General features: G+C 28.7%; 1 protein-coding gene across 1 annotated transcript in view; it reads right to left on the bottom strand.

The window, feature by feature from the left end:
- LOC111029335 (scavenger receptor class B member 1-like) overlaps positions 1-2,566 on the bottom strand; it is a 100,569-nt gene extending 98,003 nt beyond the window's left edge. Inside the window, exon 1 of the mRNA XM_022308299.1 lies at positions 2,071-2,566. Within this exon, the coding sequence (XP_022163991.1) occupies positions 2,071-2,116 (46 nt within the window). The 5' untranslated portion in view covers positions 2,117-2,566. The remainder of the gene's footprint in view (positions 1-2,070) is intronic.
- Between the last annotated feature and the right edge of the window lie 16,436 nt (positions 2,567-19,002).

The following is a 19,002-nucleotide window of genomic DNA, read 5'->3' as shown; positions in this document are numbered from 1 at the left end:
ACAATTATATCTTACCTACTAAGTACTTAAATAATCATAAAAAAAAAACCGGAAATACACTAATATTATAAGTTGCAAATTAAATATTAATAATAATTAAATTTACCATCCAGAATGGTACCTATTACTAGAGTACCAATATTATTATATAAAAGTGGTTTGGCATGAATAAGATGAATATTATTTGTTATTAAATTATAGTTATTTATTTAACAAGTTTTATGTTAGTTAACTATTACTAAAAAGTAATGATCGGAACATAGGACAGCATTATATTACTTTATTAATTATCACATAGGCACTATTGTGTCACTATATTATACCATTCGACATAAATGTAAGCAACGCACTATAATATTTAATTCACTTTGCCCACTTGAATCTGTGCAATACTTTGCTAGGTCAATCTCGTACAATGTCCGGCCAATGCATGGACGATTTGAGTATTAAAATGATCATTCTTACACTGACTAAAATGTTGGGGTATTGAACTACACAATTCCCGATTTCCTACTTTTCCCGTGACATATACATAAAGCAGCTGTGTCTATACTGTATTATGCATAATGATCAGTTCCGACAAAAGGAGATCGACTTTGAAATCGTCCAAGATCGACCCATCCACCACGATCGATTGATTATCCACCTGATCCTATGTAGTAAATAGTAACCTGACGACTCTAAAACGGCGCTATGGAATATCACAGTGAATCAGACGACGGTGGCGGCAAGTTGTCGCATTTTTATCGGTGAACCCTGCAGTAAGATTATACGACCGCCGACCATATTGTTAAAGGCAATATCGTGTACCGAGTAATCCGTGTTGAGTGTTGACCGTGTAATTTCTAACGATATTATTGGATGAGTATTTATTACTCATGATAATTTCATATTCGTAATTACTAATTACTAATTTGATTTGGGTGTATGCACATTAACGCTTTTGCTGAAATGTTTAGCAATATTATTCAACTTTGATGTTTTAATTTATTGTACCCATTTTGTTTTGCTTACATAATTTGTATATTTTGTTTTAATTTGTATTTGTATAATTTACTACTGTTCAAATATTCGTTGTTTTTTTAAATAAATAAAGTTGTTTTTTTTTTATCAATGGTACAATTTGGTTAGGTTATCATATTTTGTGAAATATAAGAAGATGCAGTAATCCACACCGCAAAAGGTTAACACTGATACGGTGCTTACACAGAACATGGAGGAATAGTCGAATACTACTTTTATTACTTTTATGGGTATGCTCTTGGCAAGCTCTACGAACAGCAAAATGTTCAGTCACCGAGGCCGTTTTCTCCAGGTCCTAAACAATTCTCAATAGCACTGTTCTTGGATTTTTTTTTTTTATTAGTTTTCACTAAAACATAGACATTTCAGCTATGCATATGCACCTATAACCTACCATTTTTCTGCGTTTGGTGTATAATTATTAACATTGTAGAATTTCAGTGCATCAGCAAAACGAAACTTCTAACCACTTCCTGCCTAACGTGCTACATATTTAAAAAAAAAAACTGAGCTTCGAGTTAGGCATGTAGAGGATGCGTGCAAAGTGATCTATATAATGTTATTCACGGGTTATTATTGTAATGTATGAATTTGACAGTCATTTTATCGCATAGCTCTGCAGCCAATATTCATAAATTAGAATTTATATAATATGTGTTTGCATGTTATGTAATATATTGTATTATCATATGGCAATAGGATCGGAAAATCCGAGTAAAACCTTGATAAAATATAGTACGAAAAGTATTATCGTGGTTTATCGTCCGTTCACGGTTTGTCGTGGATACAAAGTCGAATTCGGGTGTTAATACTATTGTGATGCATTAGACGAGTGTTCGATGTTATTGTATCGTTTTACTATTGAAGATTAATATTTACTCATTATATTTAAAACGAACTTTGAAAAGTCTGGATCATTGTTATTTTACTCTTCGCGTTCCATACGTTATGCACTTATACAATAATGATTAAAACCTGAAGGCTGCATTTAACTATATATAAGTTATATATTATTACAGAAGTGGTACCACAACCATCATACATTACCTCCTCTTTTCAGCGGGTCGGCCAAGTTGAGCAACATTCTCGCCATCCACAGTCGTAATTCAGTGATTCAGGACCGAAATAATTAAAAACGGATGTAAATTCAGAAATCGTTTAAATGTTAGTAGTTTACTGAGATTATATAATATATATTGTGTTAATTTATGTCCGTGATCCTTCGTGGGTTGATCGGCGAGGACCAGCTGGGCTATCAGTCTGGGAGCGATGATTTATGTTTTTCGTTATTGCGATTGGCGACAGATCGTAAACTACGTGGTGCTCGAGATTAGTTAAAATATTTTTTTTTATATATATCGTGATCGTTATATTGTTATTACCGATGTTAAGACGTCACGATCATTGTCGATTTAGTCCATGCGTAATCAGAAATCGACGGTAAGTTCACAGTTTTTGAAACTTTACAATAAACTAGATATGGCGGTCACAATCGGCGACAACTACAAGCGAAAATATAGTACCCCGTGGCTTACACGACTTGACTGTCAATCGACGGTCATGAGTGTGTGACGTTTAAATAATAATTATTATATATTATTATTATGATGATAGGTATATTATAGTATATTACACATGATATACAGTATGTGACGTCTGTCCCTACCTATTCTCTAAACCTTCTAGAAATATAATATAATATTTATGTAATTATTTTTTTTAAATTCGTTACCGCGTCAGAAATGCCTCTGCAGTCTTTATAGTATTACGCACAAAACCTAAACCAAAAGTCATTAACCCAGAAAATTGTTTTAGTGCTTTAAATGGATCACTCTATAGGCGAAGTTATTAAAATGTTCGTTGACACGGGTCACGGACCACATTAAATAATTTGTCACATCCACACGTGAACGCAGTTATCTAATAATAGCCACTATTATTATAATACGATATATATTATTAATACACTACCTACTGCATTTAGTATATTTAATCAATAATCCTATACAAATTTAGTATAAATAAAATAACGACGGCGTGTTAAATTATTTATTTTTTATGGCGCTTTAAATTAATCGACCGAAGGCTAAAGCCTATATTTGAATTTGAAATTTTATTATCGTGGACATAAAAATACATTATGGTTATTGTGAGGTTTATTTATATTTTTTCTACCTGTCTGTTTTGTCAGCGTTCATATTTATTATTTTTGTTCACATTCGTAATAGCTCTGTATGTTTATAAAATAATTTGATGGCACCATTACGAAAACAACGAAATGTCTATATATTAAAATATTTTGTTGGGTACAGTACACAGGCTAACATAATATTATCATCGATTTTTATAAGTACTATGAAATGGGTTTGCTATCACCAGTCAACATGATAAATCGTCTTATTTTAAGATTTTCAATAGAGTGAGAAAGGATGTGACTTTGTTTAAATAATTTGTAAAAAAGTTGATAAAAATCTAAAAAGATATTTAAGAATATTTTATAGACATCTAAAATAAAATTCGGACAAAATTAGGTATTTAATCTAAGATTATTAAGGATTTTCGTTGTTTTGTTGTAAGCCAAACATGTTATTCCAGGAACCTATACCTATACCTTTGGTACCTATACATTTAATGAAGTGTATATCATTATTATTTTTTATACATTTTTTTTAAATAGCGATATAAATGTATTATAAAGTTTAACTTCAGTATATCATAAAAAAAAATGTATTTTGCTTAAATAGTTTCAGGTGACCAACTTCTCCCAATTTTACCTATTATACCTCACTATTTTTCTTTTATCAATACCTATTACCCACCCACCGGCATTCAAAGAATTTCTCGAACAACACTTGGACCTTATTTTACATGCCACTGACTAGGTACATGGTAAAATCACTGACAGACGTCTTACTGTCTCCGCTCGGAATCGTTTTTTGTATGAATTGATTTATCATATTTGAATTTAAATTCATCACATACATGATACAGTACAGTCACACACGCTCAATACGATGTACACTCGATACCTACAGGGAAGTAAAATGGTTACTATAACCCATCCACTTTCCCCTTTTTTGCATTCGTTTTTGTTTAGATTTCTCTGATTGATTTATATATTTGATTAATGATGTTTATTATGCATATTACTATATTAGCATTCACTAGGAATTATATACTTTTCAAACTATTATTTTGTTTCTCTCAGAGCAGCTTATAGATATTTTTTTTTTTTTTAGATGAATTGTTTTTGAGCGAAAACCTTTGAACGTTAAATACAAGGTGGTCACTCATCATACCCCAATGAAATAAAAAGTTCAAAAATACACAAAGTCTCGATTTTTTTTTTCTTATTTGATTAGTTTGAATTTCAAACGTACATGATATTTATCAAAATTCCGAAAATGTTGCTAACTATTTTGTAGTAAAAAATGCATGGAATTTTTTTTGATCCCTTCAAGGTAAATAAAATTAATAATAACTACTTACTTAATTGTTTAATATAAGTACGTAAATGTATTCACACAAAAATCACATCATAGGGTACTATGGATCATTTTGCTTTGTACAATTTATTTTACGTTTAATAACTAAGATGTTTCCAAATTGATAGAATAGAGAAATGCACTCAAAAGCCAAGACAATATTCAAATTACAAAATAATTACTTGTGATAATGTTCCGATACTCTTAGTTTATTACTTTTGGAATACTTTAGAATAATATGTTTTAATAGCATTTTTAATAAGTCGTACAGATTGCCTATACTGAACTCCTTGTATAATATGTACATTGTATAATGAGGGATTTATTTTAGTATAAATAATATTATATTACAATTATTATTTATTGTTAGCACATTTAAGGATATGGTATCTTCTAATACGTCTTTATTGGCATTGAATAGCCATTATTTGATGTATAAAACATAAATATAAAAAAATAGCTTACTGAAAAACACTAACAATTTATTTAATTATCAATATATTTTACACATTATGATCGATAAATACCATTATTTTTATATTCCAAATAAAATTAATAAAAATCAATCAATTTAACAAAAAGTTTGCCTAAAATGAAGAAGATCTTAATCGTATAAATCTAATTTCTGAGAAAAAATTAACATATACACACATGTAATGTTATATATTATATTTATATGTCTACGAAAGATTTTAAGAATGTTTAAATTCTTATGTTAATTACTAAAAAAATGTATAAATTAAACTTTCGCTACTTCTATTTTCTTGTAATATTTTCATACATAAATAAACATAGTAAAAATATATCAAGTCATGATATTGCCTACTATAGATAGCGAATACTATACATTATATATTTCATGAACTAAAACCAATAGGTGTAATAAAACTAAACTACGATTATTTATTTTTATTAATAAACACAAGAGGTATTTAAAATATTATATATTAATATATAATACAATTTCCTATAATTTCTTAAATAATGTGATGGTACCAGTCAAAATAAGTCTTAAAAATAATTTATTTTTTAAAAATGAATCAAAAATACCCCAGGTGACGCATTTATGCTTTTGTGGATATTTGGATAATTTATAATATTAAACGTTTTGATACAACGGATCAAAATTTCTTCACGGAAAAACCAAATAAAAAATTCTCATGGATTAATATGTCCACAGTTTCAATCAGATCTTTTAGAGGACTTTTTGATTCACTCAGAAAATTTAAGTTTTTTACAAAACTGACCTGGAAATCTCAAAAGCAATCAAAGGATCTCTTCATAATTACATTTTGTTTTATGAGTGATTGAGATTCAGTTTTTAACAACATTGATTTATTTCTTTTAAGACGAATGTTTTTATTACATTGCATTTCAGAAAATATTAATCGTAGAAATTTGAAATATTCACTTTTACTTAAACTATCATATTTATACACAATGTGTATTACACATTCAAAAAATGTTTAAACTAATTATAAGTCATTTATAGCCTTTTGAAATTTTTGATATTTTTTAGTGTCAAACGTTTGGTTTAGACAACGAAATGTTCAAAATATTTAGATTAATTTCAGTATATTTATACCGCAAACATATTCACACCGTTCTGCTTTTTGACTCACCTATTGGTCCTATCTTGTTGATAACAGCTAGTTATATTATATTTTGTAATAATATTATTATAAAAATACAAATAGTGAAATACTAAAATAACATTATATTTGTATTTACTAACTACTACTATTAATTATAATAATAATATACAAATATATGAATTGCAGTAAAAATATAGAATAAAATATTCTTAGAAATAAAGGCTGCTAGATGTTCTCAATTCTATTCAAAATCTTTTCTCATCGCATTGCATTCAATATGAAATTTAACACGATCATATTACAGTGACCTACTCAATGACGTGGCAGTGAGGGACACTTGACTCTTCATACACAGCGACTTCCATAGTTTTTTTTTCTTTTATTTTACTTACTAAATCTTCGTAAATATTGATCACATGTGGTACCGTGGATAAGCATTATTAACATTATCTTCATTTCATTTATGCTACCCTACAGCATAATATATGAAATTATAGGTACCTCAGTACCTGCATAGAAGAAAACAATTTAATAGAACGAACATTTATGGTAACCAAAGGTTTATATAAGTCATGCAACAAGTCTTACTGAAGGCGATGGACGACTATGCTAGTTTCTAAGTACATTCAGGGTACCAGATTATATTTTAGTGCTAAATATTAAATTGATTTTGATTTTGTACTGCGTATTGAAATTAAAATCGCGATTTCAAAATGTCATACTTATTTCTGGTACATGGGTTTGGTTTGAAGTACATAATTAAAAATCAAATTTTAAACTATTCGTTTATATTTGTGTAATCTTGTAATTAAGTTTTATTCGGTTAGGTTAGGTTAGATCCTGATCTCTTTTTAAGGATAGCTTATTCCTTATAATATTATAACGTGATATTTGTATTTTACATATTATTATAATTATTAATAGGTAGGTAAACTAATTCTTGCCTAAAACATCGAATATATCATTTATAAACTCTACTGGAATACCAAAATAAAACCAAATTTACTAGAACACTTAATGTTTATTAAATATAGAATATGGCACGGCATGGTTATGCTAAGCCATTTATCGCCTGTTGACAGGTGACATTCAAAAACTACCAACAGGCGACAACTGGTTCTGATTAATCTAACAATACTGTGGTCATTATTTTGGTATTTACGTTTTATCATGATATATTACGTATGGACGGATGCATTGTTTTCAAACACCATATCATAAATAATGCAATAATAAGCTGAACAATAATTTTAACGTACATATTTTTATTATTCTGAATTTAAATTTGTTACAATCTAAACTAAAAAAATTATAGATGTACGCGAATGCAGACGGCTGCATCACTGTTATAATAAGTGTAATACTTTTATTATTTCCGTCTACATTTCCAAAGATGCATCCAGGTTGTCATGTATGCATCAATTATTTAATTGGTACTTCATGGTGGTCGTTATTATTTGGTTAGGTCTAAGTAAAAAACTTGGTCTCATTCGCTAAGAGTTGAAATTTAATATAAATAACTCAGAGTACGGCGGAGCCACATAATTTTACAGCGTCGGACGGTTTGAAGAAACCGAGGTTAGGCCTCTGATGTCAGTCGATGTGCGCAAAATAAAATCGCATTACATAATTAATATTATCATGAAAATAAAATGAAATAAAATATTTTTGTGGGTTACATAATTTGAAAACAATATGACGTATTTTCCATACGTGTAACGCCGCATGATCAGCAGTTAATGTATTCTGCTCGAACCGAAGTGTTACGAACTACTCTTATAAAATACAATATTTCAAGTTGAATATTTTTTGAAGAGATGATCATTGTTACTTTATTCCAATGCTACAATATATTGTGTAGTTATATAATAAACTATAAATATTTGTTGTATTTTTTTTTCAAAAATAGAAAAATCAATGTTGTCAATAATTAAAATGTATACTAAAAAAAGCATCTGTTAAGAGAAATGAAATTCAGTAGTTTCGACCATTTTTATCATGAACTGCATCCCCATATCTTTTTTCCAATTTAATCACTGGTGCTGTAAGCATAATAGTCATAAATAGGGGAAGAAATATTGAAATAAAATTACGAATGCCAAATTGTTTTTCTTATGTTTTTTATTTTACATATATTTTCAGACATATTTTAAAAGTTTTAGGTACCTACCTGTGAACAAAATCACAAACTATTTAACCTAATTACCTAATTAACGTCATCATTTCAAATGCAGATTGTCTAATATTTCTTTATTTAATAAAATCTTCAGTAAGTGAGCACTAGTGGCGGTTTTGGTGGTATTTTTCTGGTGAAGCATCTTATATATCACCCTAGCCCCCCCCCTTCATAGCAAGAGTCAGACTTTAGAATAAATGAAATTTAAAAACAGAAAAATAATTATAATTGTATACTTATATATATGTATATAAATTATAGATAATATAAAATAATATTATATTTTATTATATATATTACATATGTATATTTATATAGCAATAATATAGGTACTAGCGAAGATTCGAACAAGACAGAAACATAAATTAATATTATAACATTTATAACTATGCAAGTAATATATTGTTAAAAGAATGTTTATATAAATATTGATACACATATTGGATTAATAAATAAATTCCATGGACATGTAGTTATAATTATTATAAATATTCATACATTAACTTTAATACATGGTTAATAAATAAATAAATAAAAAGATATTCATGGTTGCTTATTTGGCTAGAACCAAAGAATTCATTCTGGATGGATCAACTATTTTTACCTTGCAATTAATAATTAATTTATGCAATGTCAATTTTAAATAAAAATACATTTACGACATGATTAATGATGCTGCTTTTCCTATAAACTATATTATTTATATGTTCATGAAAGACTGCTTAACAATTTAATTTTTTTTAATAACAAAGGAGATAGTTCTATCGAATTCAAATTTTATAGAATTTGTAACTTATTTTTAATATTTTAAATCTTATATTGCTTATAAAATATAGTTATTATTTTTTTTTCTAATAACAACTTATGATTTGAAGACTATATGCCAAAGACATTCAAAAATGATTGATCACTTTTTCCGGAAAATGTATCTTCTAATCAACTATTATACTATTATTTTGTTCAATTAAGACCATAACTTAATCCATTAGAATTAAAATTTAAAATATTTCAAAAAACTTTTGAAAAAAATGATGAATTTTGCTCAATTAATGGAAGTTGTTTGCCAAAGTCAAAGAAAACTACTATTGTTTCAAATGGTTTCGGAGATTGGAAAAATATTAGAGGACTTACTGAAAACCATGAAATACTCCCAAATTGTTTGTATTCTGAAATTAGTAGGAGCCTTTTCTCAAAAACCGTATTTTAGATTTAAAGTTTTGTTAAGGACATTTAAAAATTAAGATCAACGTTTTCCAAAAGATAGTTTTCTTAACCTAGTGGCTAGTACCTAGTGCTGTTACCAGAAGTTGATATAAATCAGTTACGTAATGTATACATTATTTTTCTAAGAGTTTTGATGATCTGACATCAGCTATAGACTTACCTACTTTATTATATTTTCCAGAATCTATATTATCGTCAAGTGAAAGTTATGAAGAAGAAGAAAAAATATATAACTCAAGATGAACAAATTAATATGACAACAATTTGTGTTGGTACTATTCTTCATACATTATCCAACTATCCAAGTATGATTTTTCAGCAGCGTTTCCCAATTTGTATATAGCAAACAAAGTCTTAGGAACTATTATAGTTATATCTGCATCTGTGGAAAGATCATTTTCCGAATTATGTTTGTTTTTTTATTCTTCTGTTTTTATGATATTAAAAATGTGAACTATTATATTATAAAAGTGGAATCTCAAAGGAAAAAAAGGTTCCACAGAACAATAATTGCCAAATATTTAGTCACACTCAAAACTACTGTTTCAAAACAACAAAGTATGTAAATTGTAGTGAAGGATACACTTCTCTAAATTGTTCTAAGTCTAAGAAATCAAAGGCGAAATGCTCAAATCGTAGTGAAGGACATAACGCAAATTGGAAAGGATACATCACTTATAAAAATGAAATAGAAAAGGCTCACCCAAAAAAAAAAACTACAGCAGTACAAAGAATACTACGAAATCTTGCAAAAACAGACACTCAAGAAGTTTCTTTTGCACAGATGGCTTATTCTTCGAACGAAAATCAAAAGGGTTCACTGACTTAAGCCCATATACAAAAAAAAATAAACCATCGCTATCTGACGTTACGACAGCATTAACAAAATCAAATGAGAGATTGGACAGACTTGAAATTAGCCATCCGAAAAATAAAGACCAGTAAGTTTAACATCTATGTAATACAACGCTTTCAGAGTATCACTGTAGCCTAGCAATTTAAAGAAAACAACGCAATTCACCATGATAGGATACTGCTACCTGCAATACCAGACAAAATCCAAAGATTTGCTAGCTGACTTAGTTTAAGATTTTGGATTAAGGCTGGAACCACTTCATTGGAACTGATTTGGAAGTGACTCCATCAACGTGTAATATATTATATATAATTTATATCTAGTATGTAAGATATGTATAATTGTTAAGCATATTTATAAATACCTTTGGGTCGTATAAATAAGAATGGCACGTCAGGGCATTAAAAAAAAAATTAATTTGTTTATAAATACGAGACTAAATCGTCGATGGACAAAGTTATTTAAAGTCTGTATTTTACTATCGTTTAGTACCTAAATAAAATATTTTCCATATCATCATAGTACACACTTTGAAAAAGAAACACGCACAATAATAATATATAGTATGAATATAACTATCGGTGTGACATATTATACCATCGGTTCTCTGAGAAATAATACAGGAGAAACGATCGTAAACAAAAACCCCTTAGACATCGTAAATAACGTGCACACATTCGCGTTTTCCTATAGCAAGTGCGGTTTAGGTGTAGGTACCCAAACTATATTATAATTTGGAAAAACAAGGTATAACCCAAATACCAACCATAGCTCAAAAAAATTACTTTAAAAATACCCCGTATATTCTCTTCGATTTTTTACCATACTACATCCATAGACATTACAAAATATATAATTTTTTTTTCTAAATTTATTAAGGCTTTAACAACAGAGGTTTTTAGCCTACATTAAATGAATACAAACAAATATACATTAAATCGTTATACAATTATTAACATGATTAGGATAAATTACAATTTATGGCTTATGTTTATTTTATGGATTTTATAAATTGACACATTAATACATAATTTTTTTTTTTTTAAGCTTCGGCAACTGAGACCATTAGCTGTAGGTTGTGGTACTGTAGGGTGATTATTAATATATTATATATACATGGACAGGATAATCCTATAGGTACCTAATTACAGTGTACACTGTACTCAGTATCAATATAGATTTATTTTTTTCCTCCTAGCCACGGTATAATGTGAAAGCTCATTCACAGCTACGTTGTATGTCGAGTCGATCAAGTTGCAACCGAGTATATCAAAAGTTGGCTACAATTCAACTTTTAACAAATATGGTTACCAGTTGTAATCGTAGTTACCACGACTCGCACGACACGACACATGTAGCTGTGAATCTGGCTTAACTGAAGAGTACCTACACTAAAGTTACTTTAATGGTTATATGCAGTCATGGTTATCTTTACTTGCTTATGATAAAGAAATCGTTTTATCGATGTCTCCAGATTTTTTAATTAAATTAATTTCAATATTAATTTTTTTAAATTATTTTGTAATTACCTACCAATCTATCAGTGTTTTTTTTATTAATGTTACAAATAACGTACCTTCAAACTAAAATGTGTTACTGCGGACGTATACTATTATATACTAAGTGGTATTAATTAAGTTTTACACTTTGAAAAAATTCATTATAATGGTGATGATGATACACGCCTTGACTATATTATGTAACCACTTTGGTAACTAGTATTCTCTTCGACCATACTAAAGTACATGGTATGTCACATCTATGTACCTGTATGTATCTTTGATTATGTTGACATAATTTCGACATTATTGTAGACGTTGTAGTATAGTTAGTTAACGTTAAAAGAACTGATTGTAATAGGATTAGTTGGTTTTTCAGTTTTATTCGAAAATATTAATATTCTATTTAATTTATCAAAAAAAAAAAAAATTATACCTTTGTACATATTTATTTATTCATAAATATGATTTATGTCTTTGAAAAATAAGCTCTCTATTTTATTATAAACAATTTTAAGCAATATAGAATTTAAAGACATTTTTTTTAGGAATCTTATTTTTCAATAAAACATGTCAAAAAGTAATATTTAAATTTCGTAAGTATTATTTGAAAAAACCTACTCTTTATCAACTAGTTAATATAGGTATCCTTGGTAATAACATAATGTGTACATTGTACATAAAAGTTAAGGTGCAGAAAAGTTAAAAGTACATATAATGGCTCATAAAAATACACAAAATAAAATATAATTTAATCAAAAACAGATAATTTAGACTAGAACTATTAAAACTAATTATCTAAAACTAAGGCTAGTATTAATAATTACATTTAATAAAATTAAACTTGCAGTGTGTTGTAATACCAACCAAGCCTTAAATTTTTCATCTCAATGAATCAAATCGTATGTAATTATTATGGTTTCAAAAGCTGAATATACACTTCTATTATTTTCTTTTGCAGTGCACTATGGTGTGCTCTTACGCAATTCATTCCACGTCGTCAAATCCGAAACAAAAAATAACGACGAGATCGACAAAATCCAAACACCGAAGTTATTATTATATCCTTGCAGTAACGAATCGTTATACGATCACGAGAATCGAATATTTCAAGTGTTTCGTTTTATGGCGAAAGAAAAATAATAAAAATCCTCTCATTTCAAGCAGTCGCCGTTATATAATATATATTATATCATATACATTATTATTTGCAGTACAACCAAAAACCGAAAATTATCAAATAATATAAAATATTTTACGACATGAGCATTATGTTACCTACCTATACATTGGTAGCAATAAAAATATTTTTCAATTCACAGCTTACGATTTTTACGACCAATATTACTTCTGAACTACAAAAAATCACTAAAAATATTGTTTGAACACACCAAAATAAATTTTGAAACGTTCACTTCAATGATGAATCCCATAGACGAGTTTTCCCAAACTAAGTTTCATAATTATCTCCTAGAGGTTTTACGAATTCATCGATATAAGTAATGAAAAAAAATATATTCACACTCAAGAAAATCAACTAATTTTTAATTATAACAATAGCTTCAAATATGACGTTGTAAGATTTGAAGCCTTGCAGTTGGGTGAGCAAAAAAAAAAAATCCGAAATTATTGATGAGAATGAAAACCCCAAAAAACAAAATCACTAATATGGCATGAAAATCTAGACCGATATTTCCAAAAAGTTGTATCTTGAAAACTTGAAATTTTTCACAGCCAACTTTATTTTCACCAAGTATTTACACAATATAGTCTCTAGCGTTACACATTCAAACGTTTTTCTTTTATATAATTTATGTACAATAGAATAAAGTATTGTTCGATGTTGAAAGAAAAATAATACATATAAATCACATACAAAATTTAATTTTTTTAAGATACGTAAACCTTCGTGATTTTGATGAATTTCGTAATACTTGTAATTTATGAAAATAATTTGACTGTGTTTTGGTGTTTTTAACTAATAATAGAATGTTAAGTAATATATGAAATATTAGCGTTCCTGCGTTGTACCCAGCTAGGGCTCTATCACCCGTATTAACTATTAGGCAGCATATTAATTGTGCCTAGGGCCTACGAGAAACGGATGGCCTACGAAAAGAGGGACAAAGCTAAAAAAAAATAGTTTATTTATATGAAATGTATAGTAAACTTTGATTCCAAACACACACAAATAGCGTCGATGTGGCGCTCGAAGGGGGACATTGTTCGTATACAGTTATTTAATAAATGTTATTGTATTGTATATATTTTATTGCTACGGACTGGGGTTCCGTTTAAGCTTAGTTATAATCGAAATTCATATGTAATCACGTATGGCCGTGGAGGTAGGCTAGATACAAGTTATAAATATGTATATGGGGAGAGTCGTGTTGAATAGTAAAGTACCGTGAAGGTCGTGGTACTTAAATTGTCGGAAAAGGGATCTATAAAAAGATTCGAACTTATGGGGACATATAAAAAACTACTTGAACAATGATTACCTATATAAAATAATAATACAAAATATAATACGTTAATATGCATTAATGCACTTGTAATAGTATTTTATGATACTGTGTAGTAGATATTCGAAAATGCCATCACACCCAGGATATGCTCCCGTATAAATCATATCGAGGCGTGGGCCTCAAGCATTTCCCGAAACGATAACCGGCGGACGAGACATCCGTCTGAAGGACACTAGGATCGAGTGGGCTGAGTGTAGTAGAGGGTAGGCCTATATAGGAGAGCCCCGAGCAGCCCATGATTAAGATGTGATTTGACCAGACGAGCCAGAGCACCTTCACGCCATCGCCAGTCAGTTTTTCAATTTATTATTTTAGACTTAGAATAATTTTGAAAAGTGAATTATTTGAAAAAACACTTAGAAAATATTCGAGTTAAACCAAATATTTTTGTAGACACTTAGGATAATTCTCTGAAACAAATATTCTAATACAGAGTAATAGTTTTTCAGTTAAATTTTAAAGTGTTTTAATTGAACATTTTACAATAAATTATACCACAATCCAACTGTTTACTGCAAGTTTGTTTAAAAAGTACATCTCATCCTCTTCCTCTCGACGATACCTGTTGTAGTCGTCAGACCACTACAATATTATATTATTTATAGTTTTTGTACATCCAAACTACAGAAACGCAATTAAATTGAATGACATACTTGTCTATCCATGTTAACTAGATAACGTTTATTTATACACTTGCATTAACTCAATATCAGACCGAGCCATTACAAAACGTGTGGCCGGATTCAGCTAGTGCATAATATTATGTCAATAATTTTTCACTTAACGTTCGCATTCAGACCGATATTTACTCGTTTGGCATATTGCGGTAAATACATTTAAGTGCGATATTTTAAGAAAAAAGTCATTACCGCCGACTTCACGAAAAATGTTTCGCGTTGTAGGTAGGCATTTTAATATTTTATTAACGTTAACATTTATTACAGCATTTTGATTCTAGCAGGAACGGTAAATATTTCATAGGGTGTACCTACTATTACATACTTTACAGTACGCCGATATAGTGGGCCCCTGCTATTGTTTTTTTAACCCACCTACTGTGATACAGGAGTAGGATAATTGAATGAGTCTGTGTGAGTCGTGAATCATAGGTGAGGATATTCTTCTGTTATATAGTTTGCAGGGCTGTTATTGCGCAACAATGATACATCTTCGTGTTTAAAAAAAACACCGAATTCTTTAGACCGTGTCTCCGACGCGTATAGGTCGTTTTCTTCCATTTACGCCTAGGGAATCAGCTACCTTTTAGAAAATTCGAATACTCGCCTGCTTGTTGATTCGTGTAACAGCTATGGATGACATTTCCAATTGAGAAAACGCAGAGCCCATGAAACCATCTGTTAGCATCACATGACGAAAATCTCGAAGCTGGGTTTATTAGACCAAGTTCACCGGCTTGACCCTCGACACGTAATCAGAGAGATTTGCCATAGTTTAAATGCTACCCTGTGTAAATAGTGTTTTGATTTAAACATTATTCTTGTGCATAAACGAAATATATAGTTGTGCTGTTTAGGAATCATAATATTATAACATAACTAGCTGAATTAACCAATGAAAAAAATATTGATGGTTCAACTCCTTTTGGGTGTAATTGACTGTGAAAGCAATGTACTTTTTAGTGTAAATCATATTATATTATAATTTATAGCCATCCCGCCCGACGTTGCCCATGAGACTAGCTTGTGAATATGCAAGCAGTGTACGTATTATCAGGTAGGCTATATATAATATTATATACACATATCTATATATATATATATATATATTTATTTATTTATTTATCTACCCCACGAGGTTCGTACGTAAGTTTAAAATTTCTAACTCTAAAGTTTCAATGTTATACGAAGTTTGTCGTTTTTACTTAATCTAACCTCCAGTAGCAGTAACAACTATTTGAGATCTCATATGGTCGTTAATAGTTATCTCTTCAGTCGACATTTTATAATTATTTTAAATCAACTCTAAATATAATAACACTATCAAAATAAATCAGCTTCAAATAATCTTACTATTTTAAGCATGGTGATTATTATTTTTTACCAATGGTACTATAGACTGTATAATCGATTTTTTTCGAACACTAAGGTTTTAACAAAGTAACTATACAGCAAAATGACCACTAGATCGCACATTTATTTATTATCAACCATTTTTATAGAATAAAAAATCATAGTACTAATTTCTACTGATAATAGTATAATATTCAACAAATGAGAACCATTTAGAAACAAAAAAAAGTTTTAATTCCCACCTGTGTAATCCCTGTGTGACCACCTTTTTCAAATCAAAATTATTCAAAATCCGTTATTAGAACATGCTTACTGCTTAGTCTATAATACGAATATGTCTGCGAATTTCAAGTCGCTATACCTATCATAGTTTAGGGTAGAGCTGATCGAATGTACCTCAGTTTACAGGACAATTAGCTGCACATCGCTTTTCCCTAAGCTGAACAATTCGCTTGTGACAAATTAGATATAGCTCGTGTTAATCAAATGTGGTTCGAACTAATTCCTAAATTTTCCTGATATCTCCAAGAATAATTTTAAATGTTCACAAAATCGGGTAAATAGTTTTTGAGTACCTTTTTAAGCTATAACATTCAACTCTCAAATGTGTTTTAATATTTACGTAACAATTATTGCTTTATTTGAAACCACATAGGTAGTGACAATTTGATGTATGCTTTCAACTCATCTGCTCAAGTAACTAATAGCATGTTCAAAAAAAAAAAAATAATTTCTTATACAAATTAATTCTTTTGTAATCTATAGCAACCATTTATAAATAACTATTTCCATCGTAAGTCTCAAAAACCCTAGTCTGAGGATCCTACCGGATTCAACTGTGAATCTAAACCATTCGTCTGACCCACTCGCAAAACATGTCATCAAAATCATTCCAACCCTTTTTAGGAGTAGTTCAAATATTTATACACGTACAAAATAATTGTGTATAATGTAAGGAAGATGTACAGCAGACTTTTCTACATTATTTGAGTTTTTTAAAATATTTCCCTTGACAACCTAAATATGTATTGTTTGTCAATATTAGATTTAAAATAGTAAAATATCAGCTAAAAAGTAAAAAAAAATGTTTGCTTCCTATTTTACTATAATTTAAAACCTTTATTATTATTAGTTTTAAAATCATTGCACTTAGATTAAGTGAATGTCTTCTACTCTTTTAATGCAGTGTGTCTTCGAGTTGGACGCCTGATGCCCTTATAAACCATTTAAGTATGTATATCACTGACTTGCAAACCAATTTCTTTGAATATTATATTGACAAACATGTTCTACGAAAAATCTGCTGGTCTTAGAATCAAAAGTAACTAATTTAACAATATCCAGTCACTATCTAGTCAAAGACCAATTAATATTGTAAACACTTTTATAAATACGAAGATTATATATTAAACTAATACATTATATAATTATAATACATATTATATTGAATTATAACTAATTAAAACTTAATGCCTTGTACTCTAGGTACTAACTATTTACTAATTACTTTTAATAATTAATAATAAGAATATACTAAGTATGTATAGTAAACATACATATAAACATAAATATGTAAATGATTTTTTTTGTAAAAACCATATATTTAGTGAAAATTAAGCGTAAAGATTTTTCTAAATTTAGAGTACATGAAGAGTAAATTCAGACGATTAATGTATTACTTATGAACTATGATCAAAAATTTCTTATTCAGTCCGTAAGTTATATATTGTGAAATGCACAATCAGCGCCGAATAAATTATGTTAATTTAACATATCTTTAATAATATCGTCGATACATTGATGATTATATGCTGAAATGAATCTGCGTAACCATTCAACCCTATTTTATGTAACTTTTTCCCATTCATTGGTATATCATTTCATACCTATTTTTGTTTCATATAAGCTCTTCTATCTTTTTATGAATATTTATTTACAGATATTATACGAGAATATCCTATCATAGGAACGGTTCACTTATATTATTATTTATGAATATGTACAACTTAAAAGTAATAAAGTTACTCATAGTATATTATTATTTTTTATTGAAAAGAAAATGTATACCTAATAAAATATACTTATTATTAAATTTGTATTCATATCTGTATACAATTATACACTCAATTTTGGAGAGCCACTTATAACTCCCCACCCAGTTTAAAAATCATCACCATCATCATTTACGCCATTTATGGTTAGTTACTTCTTATTTAAATATTGTATGTTAGTATAAGTATATTTACAGTACAAAGTCATACACATGTGATATTGAATGAGGAGTATATGAATTACAAAGTTATTCAATGTGTAATCCTTGATCACACAAGCCTAACTAAAAAAGGAGACATAAACACCTCCAAATGTTAAGCTGAATTTTAAGTATAAAATCAAATATATTATAACACAGCAGTAAAATAATATTTATAAGATTATAGGAATTAAAATGATTATGTCCTTATTATTAAAACAATCAATTCAATTATACGATGATTTAAAATAAAAAAACAACAAAAAAGGATATTATAAAAATTATAACCTTTTTCATTCAAACAATTTTAAATTAATTGACCATCAACATATAAA

Source organism: Myzus persicae, unplaced genomic scaffold (genome assembly GCF_001856785.1).
Source record: "Myzus persicae strain clone G006 unplaced genomic scaffold, MPER_G0061.0, whole genome shotgun sequence".
Taxonomy (NCBI): Eukaryota; Metazoa; Arthropoda; class Insecta; order Hemiptera; family Aphididae; genus Myzus; species Myzus persicae.
The sequence above is the reverse complement of the archived record's forward strand: the minus strand, read 5'-3'. Positions and strand labels throughout refer to the sequence as shown.